A 10,308-nucleotide genomic window follows, 5' to 3' on the forward strand; every position below is an offset into this window, starting at 1 on the left:
ATTTAGTACGCTTTTTGATTTTTTATGAAAAAATATGCAAAATAAATAGAGAAGTAATATGACCTAAATAAATACACTTATTTGGACCATCTTAAACAATCCCATAATGGCTAAAGTAATTCTTGAGGCCTCGTTTGGGAAACTAATTTAGTAACTTTTTGACTATTTGGTTAAAAAGATAGGTAAAAAAAACTTGTATGTTTGAGATGACTTTTTGACTAATTACGAAAAGATGTACAAAAAAATAGAGAGAAAAGAGAATCTTTGACTTTTTGGTATGAGTTGTTGACTTTTTGAGTAATTTAATAACTTTTTTACTAATTGGCTAAAAAAATAAGTCCCCGAACAGGCCTGAGTAAAACTCCACAAAGCAGAATTGTTTAGCAGATAATCAAACTGAAAGATGCAGGAACAGAGAGAGAGAGAGATTGAGTTGATGCTTAAACATCTGTACAACGACATATCAAATAGAGTTGCACAATTTTCTTTAGGTACATAACAAGAAGTCAACAACAACAACACTGCACAAGTAGTGAAAGGACCAGGGGGGTCTGTTTGTCTTCCATTCTATACACTTCTGAAAACAGCCCCAACTCTCGCTCTATATATATATTCTCAACTCCCTTGCATATTTACCCCAATAACCATGTACTCATATTTTCACATAATCATACACCCCTAAAAACAATTTAAAAAAATTAAAAAGAAAAAAGGAGAGAATTTCATAAACAAAGCGGTGAGCGCATCACAATTGGCAGCGGATAAAACTTCTTCGCCTATCAGCAATACGCTAAACCTTATTCTTCTCCCCTCTAGTTAAATTATATCCATTTGTTGCTCTACTTAAAACAAAATGCTCCTTTGTCTCTCTCTTCCGTTCACAGCTCTATTGTGAAATACTTGTAATATCCATATCCACCACCCAAAAAGCGGACGCTGCCTATAATACAAGCAATCATATGCACGCACACCCCAGTTCCTCTCTAGTAAGTTTATACACACTAAAGCAACTATGCACTTTGTTAGCACTCGTAGCCATCAATTAAGGTCATGCTTATTTGTTCTCTTACATCTCATCATCCATATTACCCTTTGGGCTCTCTAGTGAATCCCCAATGTAGGACCCATCTGGCTGCCGAATACAGATGTTCAAGTTGCTGGACAGAAATGGTTCCTGAATAATCCAAAAATGCCCCACAGTAGTATGTCAGCAAATGATTTGATTTAGTTAGTGTTCAGAACGAAAAAGAAAGAAAGAAAACAAGAAAAAAAAAACATTAAAGAGGAAAGTGGAATTGTTTTCCACATAAAAAGCCAATGAAATGGACATCAGAGGTCATTTTACCAAAGAACTTGCTTCCAAACACAAAAGTTCAAAAAGGCAATGATAAAAAAAAAGTAGAAGAAACATGACACGTATGGAACAAGAAAGACATACTGATTAAAGTGGACCAGGTAAAAACTGAGAATGGTGAAGCTATAGGGTGTCATGATAACAAAGGAATGGGAAGCAAACAACTTAATTACCTGATCAACAGTCTCTTGGCCCTCCGATTGGAATAGAATTGGCCGGCACCGCTTATCTTCATTCATTAAGCTAGAATTCTGAAAGTGTGTGACAAGGGCTGCCTTGCCTTGAATTCGTGCATATGCCAAGGAAGCAACTTTTTCACTGTTAAACTTTTCCCACTTCTTACCATTGAATGCCTGCACAACTTATATGGATAAGTATTTCCAACACTTTAAAAGACTTACAGACCATTAGCTTACTCTCTTATTTTCAAATTTATAAATAAAAATTTTAAAAAAGAAAAAAAAAAAAAAAAGAGCTTACTCTCTATATACTTCTATCTAATTATACTTCTTCTATCATAAAGGCAAACCTATAGGCCTGTTTTAGAGCCTTTCCAAAGGTAACCGGTTAGGTATAAGGTCTTTTTTAGATCAGTAACAAATATCTCGTATTTATGAAGAAAGATTTCTCCCCAGGTTCAGACCGTGAATGCCAGTTTTACCATGGGTAACTTATTTAAATATATAAGTAAATCAATCAATAGACTGAGTGCATTGATAATTTCCAAGATTACAAGGAAGGATAGAGAAATAAACCTCATAGAAGGGGATAATGTGTGATGGAAACACCATATTTATGAAAGCGTAACCCACATTGCATTTATTCTGCAACCAGAGCACAGACAAATTAGTTCTCGATTGAAGTAGGAATTACCAAACAATGCATCCAACATCCCCAATAGAATTACCTTAAAATCAATCGGCAAATAGAGAAAGTCATAAGTACCCCCATGATTTTCATCAATAGCTGCCAGCAACATCTTTGAAGTGTACCTAAAGGAAAGACAAAAGAAGCATAAACCACCAACAAAATTGGCAACCTAAATTGAAATCATTCACAGGATACACAGTTATAACAAATAATAATAATGACAATTATAACAAACAATAAAAATAGATTTTTCTTACTTATTGGGGATGTTTTTTATCATTAAAGTAGTCCTGGTATCTTCACCACTCTTGATCTTATCCAAATCAAGCTGATACTGCTTCTTGCTATCTATCTGGTTGACACTGTACTCTACTCTCCTACTTCGACCACGTTCAAGCAATCCCTCATTGATGGTCACTCCAATTCCTTGAAGTGTACCATTGCCAAAAAACAAAGGACCATTCCTTGGCAATGACATCATTCTTGAACTGGGTGAACCACTTTCGGACATGTTTCCTGGGAGAGCAACACCGACACTCATCGCTGGACGAGCACCCATATTCATCACATAACTTGCAGTTTTGCGATTTAAACCCATACCCCCAAATGCAACATGGTTCATAAATGATGTCTCCGGTGACTCTGGGAAGTATCCAAAATGCCTATCAAGGGGAACACCCGATGGAGCAGATCCCACATGATGGAGGTGATGCGAACCAAGGAACGAGCCATGCTGATTGGAGTATGGGTAACCTTGTCCCTGTGTACTCGGTGCAAATGGATTACCCACTGATGATGTTGGCCAGGCAGAAGAACTGGTGTGCTCTGAGTAAGGAGTAGGACTTCCCCAAAGAAACTGAGGACCAGACAGAGTTCCAATTCCAGAAGAATTAGAATTTGATTCACCAAAAGAAGACATCGGTCCAGGACTTGCACTTAATTTTTGCTCGGGAAAGGAATGAGAAAGCTGATAACCCACTCCTTGTGTTGAATTGACATTGCCGATTACCTGACTCACATGGCTAATCCTTCCCTGATCCTTACCAATTGGTGCGATCTTTGCAGGGTTTGAAACATGGGGTGATAGAATAGAGGCTAAACCTGGCATATGGTTGCTCTTGATCGGACTGAGTGGTCCCAAGACTGGTGATTGACTAAAACCTTGCAAAGGATTGTGTTCAACTGGGCTGCCGAAATGTGGCCAGTTGCCTGTCATAAATGTTTCACTTACTTGACTTTCTAGAAAATCCATTGATGACAAAGACAGAAGCATGAGCTCATTCAATAAGATAGATGCAATAAATCTGAATGACCCATACAGTCATGCTCTCACACAAATGTAAAATATCAAGTGATGTTTACCTGGAGGAGAGTTGTTTACTGGTGAGCCTACTGGATGTCGAAAACTTCGAGCTTCATCCTGTTCCAGTTCCTGGGTCAATTGCTGCATCAAGCTGAACATAGAAGGTACAAGCAATTCATTTCATTTCTCTATTCATTTAAAGAATTACTTTTAAGAAATCCATTATATAGAACATAAAAAGTGAAAGAAAACATGATCCAGCACTATAGAATGTTCAGTAAAAGCAAAATACATTCTGCAAAGATTCAATGAGTAGAAGACAGCAGTTACACTAAAAATGAAAACTGTTCGCTAAAATATTTAGCTGGTAAAAGAATAACTATGTAACCTGCAATAAAAAAATAAAAAATAAAATAAAAACTGCATGCCAACAAGAGTGCCACAATTGAACAGCCATGATACAAATAGAAGAAGAATATATCAATACATACTTTCGACGGGCTCCACCAGGTCGGCTAGGTTCAAGCTTTATGCGTTTCCCAGCTATGTCACTCTTATTTAAAGCTTTGAGAGCTGCCTCTGCAGCTCTAACATCATAAAATTCAATGAACTTGTGATGTCGCTTGTGTGGTGTTTCCCTGATCTGCAATTTGTAACCAGAAGTCCACAACTCACATAGGTTATTGAAAAAGCAAGAGAGGTATACACACAGGATTGACTTTGGGGACAGGGGAAGAAGAATTTAGAGAAAGCAAGACTATACCTCTTTGACCTCCCCATAAGTACCAAATATTTGACGAAGGTCATCATTTGATACTGATGCATCCAAATTGAACACGACAAGAGTTCCTTGGTTAATATCCTTTTCTGATGGGTTATCCTGGAAAGCAGTGAGGAATAAAACAGTTGACATAGACGTAGACGTAGACGTAGACGTAGACGTAGACGTAGATGTTAATGTAATAAAAAACCTCAAATTACATATAAGAGCAGAAGACTTAATTCAAACCTTAGGAATTGAAAAATGAATATCAAGTTTTCTTCGTCTTAAGGGCTTATTTTGTAATGCACGCATTGCAGTTCGAGCTGCTCGTATATCATAGTAAGATATCATCACGAAGCCCCGATGCTTGCATGCAGTATATAGATTTCTGATATCCCCATATTGCTACAAAAGAAGATAAGTTTCATGGTCAGTTAGCTTTTAGTTTAATGCTAATGAAATAGAGAAAGAAAACTATTTTGTACAGAAGAATAAATGAAAGACTGTAACAGGAAAGAACACGGAAAAACCCTGATCAAAATCTTCATTAGCTCACATCAAATAATAGAAGGTTGTAGAGTTTCTGGTCAATCACAACAAAAATGATTGTATCCTGAAGGATCAGGTTTTTCAAAAAAGAAAAAAGGAAAATAATTGGAAGTATTGACTACTGACACATGGAATCCTAATTATTAAAAGTACAAGGCAAACCTATTATTTCAATCTGTGACATGGACTCTTCTATTTGTCCCCAAGGTATCCATGTCCACTGCATATGACAAAGATAAATGGGTGGGATGTGTCTGACTCTGACACTTGTACGCTATTTAGATAGATAGATAATCTAATTGTTTAAGATGTTTGAAGAAGAATAAAACTCAATCTATATGACATGGACTCTTCTATTTCCCCCCAAGGTATCCATGTCCACCGAATATGACACAGATAAATGAGTGGGATGTGTCCGACTGTGACACTCGTACACTCTTTAGATACTTGGATCATCTAATTGTTTAAGATGTTTGAAGAAGAATAAAACTCACATTTGCTAGTTAAGAAAATTTTGAATAAATCAATATTCTTTCAGTTATAAATGACACATAACTAAAACAGAGCACACAAACCAAGTGAATGAAAGTCAATCCCATACTGTTCAAGTTAGACAATAAAAATTAATTTTTACAAAGACAGAAAACAGAAATTAGTCATGAGTAAAATATAGATGTACATAAGTTGGACCATTTTACAAAATATTTTCAGTATTTCTTTTGCATGGTTATGATCTAAATTGGAAACTTGTTCAGTTATAATCAATTTGTATGATACAAATAGTCAGTTAGGAATTAAAAGGACAATAAGCAGTCAAATCATTAAATCAACAGGAATGTTTTATCAAAGTATTATTCTTGTAAACCTAAAACATATTCCATATATCAAAATGAGGGGATGACTCATTTTGCATTTCAAGAGAAATGATTTATCACAGCGTGCCTGATTTTTTATGTGATAAACTAATATATGAAGAAACTAAAATACTATTATTAGCAAGCATATAAAATTCTCATCAAGTATGTTACTAGCAGAAGTGAAGCACAGACAAGAGAGATGCCTAGAAGATTCAATAAGAAGTGTTCTGGCTAATGTGAAATACCTCGAAGAGAGATACCAACTCAGAGTCCTCAACATTACTATTGATATTCCTGACAAATAATGTCCTTGAAGGATGTTCTCCATATGGATGTTCTCCAGCAACTGTAGCCACACCATTTGGAAGACCGTAATGACCAATCCCATTCACAGAAACACCATCAGACATGCTTAACTTTGACATAGCAATGTTTAAGCTCTCTTGGGAATCAAAATCCAATTCCATCCCCCCTCCACTACCAAAGAAATCATCATCTTCCAAATCCTCCAATTGAGTAGGCAACCCACTCAAATCAAAATCATCCATTATGCCTGCTAAAAGCTCATTTTCATCACCAGGAAGTAACGTTCCAATGGCACTTGGTTCAACATCTTCAAGTGGATCCTTACTGTCATCTTCTTGATGAAGTTTCTTTAAGGTAGGGAAGCCATCATCAACAGATTGACCACAATGTTCTGAGTCAGTAAAAACTGCAGGGGGGGGGGGGGGGGGGTTGATGTCAGAAACCATTGCAAATAAGAGAAATTTATACATTAAAAAATAAGCCAAACATACACTTCTCATGCGGAAGGACAGGCAGTGAGCTAGAAAACAAGCTAGCATCACTCGATGTATGATATGCATCAGTTCCTTGTGGGATCCCCCATGCACTTCCCAGTTTTCTAGAAGCATCCCCTGATGGAATTTTAGGTGGACCACCTACAAGAAAGTTACAGCTGATCGAGAGATATGCAAAATATGTACAAAAACATGTATAACGTATGCTTCATGTCTGTATATAACCGTTAATCAGTTGAAGAGAAAAAGGGATTGACGGTCTACTGAACAAAAAACAAAAAATTATTTCCATCGAAATGGCTGAAAGGTTTCCATTTCCTAGTAAACCGTCACAAAACATTAATGGCACACTAAAATTTAATGTTTCAAAAAAATGCATCAAAACTCACCGAAACACTACAAAATAAACTAAAACAATGAGTTATTTTAATACCTATTAAAATATCCAACAATAACCATTTCTATTGTCTCTTTTTGCTATTGAGAGAGAGAGAGAGAAAACAAAGAAAAATTTTAAATTTATTGGAGAATCTAAGAATGTAGAAAGGAGAAAAGGAAAGGTATAGAGTATAACATAAAACAAGCATTTTGAAATCACTTATTCTCTTTCTTTATCACTATAAGTACCTTTTTTAGTAAAGATTGTCACTGTTACTTCCTTTCACATTTACTTTTTTTTTTTTTTTCTTTTTTCATCCCTAAGACTACTAGAATCTTACATTTCTTGTATTTTACTTACGATGGAGAATCCCCTTTCACAGCTAGCCCTTTAAACCCCTTTTTGATCTTTGGTTTATTGCTAGTATCGTAGTTTTGTTTTTGTTTTTATAATTTTGTAAAAGCCTTCTGTGAATGGAACAGCATATACACTGAAATGAAACTTTCATAATCAGCTAGGGGAATCCATACTTTCATGAACCATGGGGAGTGTATTTATAATTTTGCCGATTATTTTATTATTGAGAATGTATAAATATTCATGTAGGCTTTAGCTTTTGTTTTCAAACTTTCCAGATGTTTCTGAATTCCATTATCATTTCTCTTATGTTTTCGAAACGTTTCCCTTTCCAAGCTAATTAAAACAATACACTGTGATGAAATTTCAATCATTGCTAAAAAATTACCTGAAATGAGATCCTTTAAATGTTGATCCATTTAGTCACTTTCTGCTACACAAGATCAGCAAAAAAAATGAAAAAAATGAGACTATTAAAAGATCTTTAACTCTACTAATCATGTGAAGGGTCCTAAAAAAGACATACATACTAAAAACATAAAGGATTATGTAGAAATTGCTATGAAATAAAATAAATGTGGTAAAATGCTTTAATCAAATTTTGCTCATACACGAAAGGAAAATGCTCTAGTCAAGAGGAGGCGGTGCACATAATGAAGAATATGAACAAGACCCATGTTGAGGGACGAAAGTATTAACATCCTAAACAAGCATGTTATAAAAAATAATAAATAAACTTAAAAAATGATAATAATAAAGAGGAAAATGCATTTTTGGCCCTCAACTTTCACCTAAATTTCATTTTGGCCAACAATTAAGTCATCAACCAAATTTCGCTTTAGTCCATTATCTTCCACTTGCAACAATTAAGCCCTCACCCAAATTTCACTTTAGTACATCATCTTCTAAGTGCAACAATTAAGTCCTCGAACTCCACTCACGTTTCAATATGGTCCTCCTGTCACTCACCTTAAAAATTTTGGAAACATAGTGGTTATGTGAGGGAAGCAATAAAGCAAAAAACTATAGGTTAAATCATACTTGTTACACTCACTTTCACTCAAATTCCAATTAGGTCCCTCATATTTCAACTTTCACACAAATTTTAATAAGTGGGTTGATGGAAGGGCCATTTTGAAGCTTGGATTGAAGTTTGAGGTCATAATAGTCGCACTTAGACGATGAGGAACCAAAGTAAAAAATTGGTGCGAAAGTTGGAAGATGAAAAGTGTAATTTAACCCTATAAAAAATTATACAGCAGTTTCATTGTTTTATTTTATATAGTATCAATAACAAATGCTTATACCCAAGACTTCTTCTTTTGTGTTTTCCTTTTTCACTCTTTAGGTTCAAAAATTAGCATTACTGATTAATTTACAGCATATTAACACCAAAAATTGCAAGATCAAAGCATATATAAATAATTGTGCAATATTTTTATAAGAAAAAAAAAATAATAGTGCAAAGAATACAAAAATCACTAAATTAAAATTCCTTAAGAGTAATTTCATCGCTAGAGGTGTGCAAATATAGCAGTTCTTTATTATGTCTACATTATGGCAAAACGGAGGACAATCAAACAGCACAAACACATTGGCCAATTATCATGTGATGAAGTTTCACAAATTTATGTTCATATGATCAGTTTCTCTGTGAAACACCGTAGTTTTGCTCCCATGATCTTTTTTCTATTATCCTACTATTGGTTAACAATGAATCATCTACTATCAATCATTCATTGTATGGTCAATCCTGACAAAAGTAATGCTAAACAAAGCCCCACATAGCCATCAATTTAATCAGCTATAAAAATAAAAATAAAAATAAAAATAAAAACCTACATCTTCTCTAGTTTTCTTTTAGCATAGGTAAAAATTAAGCTATTCAAGCTCAGACTCAAACCAGGTTCATTATCTAATTTTCCAATTTAATTTACCAACTAGTATTAATCTGTGGACATCACTGGGTCCCTGATCAACAATGTCTCAAACTCAAAATTATGAATCACTTCATATATACTGCCAACAAAAAATAAAACAAAATTACAATGAACAAACTCATAAAAATTAAATTTTGACCACAAATAGTTCAATTTGCAGAGAGAACACAAACAGCACATAAAATTAAAGTGAGAAACAAGTAAATCCCTTAAATTTCATCACCAGACACCCCTTTCATAAACAAGTTGAGTTAAGATACAAATCAAAACTTCATGAACTAAAATCAGGCACAAAAAGAAAAAACCCAACTACTTGATTGTCATGGAATTTCATAATCAGAGAGAGGAGTACCTGAACATATGATGATTGCTTACTTTGAACAAAGTAGAGAGAGAAACATAAAAAGAAAGGACAAGCCGGGATTGTAGTTGAAGAAAAAGGGTTTTGAAGAGAGAGAGAAGAAGAGTAGAATGAAAGTGGGATATTCTGTGAAGATTCAAAAGGGGATTGGTTTCGTAGAAGCAGAGAAATGACTTTCTTCTACTCATCCACTTCCTTCTCTCCCGCCGGGAGACTAGAGAGAGAAAACACTTAAATTATTTAGAGGGAGAAGATGATGATGAATAATACACAAACCCCCCACACACATACATTAACTCATGATTGGAGAGAATTGGAGAGACCAGTTTAAACAACAACCCCCCACAAAAAAATACTAAAAAAGAAAATTTATTAAGAGATTCTCTCTCTATCTGATGAGCTGCTGCTTCTTTCCTCTCTCTCTCTGTTTCTCTCTCTAGAATTATTTGGCTGCATTTGAATTCCTTTTGGCGTCCGTTGACACTACTGTTCACTGCAGATTGACCCTGAAGATGGGTTGAAATTACGAGACTATTACAAGCTTGGCATGTGCCAAAATATTCCACACATTATGGCCGTTTGTTTTTAGAAGTATAATTGAGCGAGTTCATGGTGAAGGAATTAATTCTGGGATGATTGATGATGATGAAATTAAGTATAATTGTATTTGTTTTATGAGAGTTATTAGTGTAGAAATTATTAAATTATTTTTATATAAAATAATAAAAAAAATATTAATGTTCAAAAAAAATTTCTAATATGTAAAAAATAAAAA

General features: G+C 34.6%; 1 protein-coding gene across 4 annotated transcripts; it reads right to left on the reverse strand.

The window, feature by feature from the left end:
* Positions 1–433: 433 nt before the first annotated feature.
* On the reverse strand, positions 434–10,092 carry LOC114267084 (protein MEI2-like 2). 4 transcript variants are annotated; one of them, XM_028208070.2, is made up of 13 exons: positions 9,525–10,092; positions 7,621–7,662; positions 6,494–6,637; positions 5,942–6,408; positions 4,537–4,695; positions 4,291–4,407; positions 4,019–4,170; positions 3,587–3,678; positions 2,482–3,433; positions 2,262–2,346; positions 2,110–2,178; positions 1,528–1,707; positions 434–1,174 (listed from the first exon to the last, which is right to left on the reverse strand). In XM_028208070.2, the coding sequence occupies exons 2-13, from the start codon at positions 7,649–7,651 to the stop codon at positions 1,067–1,069; spliced, it is 2,556 nt and encodes an 851-aa protein (XP_028063871.2). In that variant the 5' UTR covers positions 7,652–7,662; positions 9,525–10,092; the 3' UTR covers positions 434–1,066. The 4 variants fall into 4 exon arrangements, with proteins under 4 accessions (XP_028063871.2, XP_082739608.1, XP_028063872.2 ...); XM_082883482.1 differs by having other exon boundaries at positions 2,482–3,463; positions 9,525–9,971; XM_028208071.2 differs by having other exon boundaries at positions 7,621–7,665; positions 9,525–9,971.
* Positions 10,093–10,308: the final 216 nt, after the last annotated feature.

The sequence above is a fragment of the Camellia sinensis genome, chromosome 8 (assembly GCF_055761805.1).
Source record: "Camellia sinensis isolate YWXY chromosome 8, ASM5576180v1, whole genome shotgun sequence".
Taxonomy (NCBI): domain Eukaryota; kingdom Viridiplantae; phylum Streptophyta; class Magnoliopsida; order Ericales; family Theaceae; genus Camellia; species Camellia sinensis.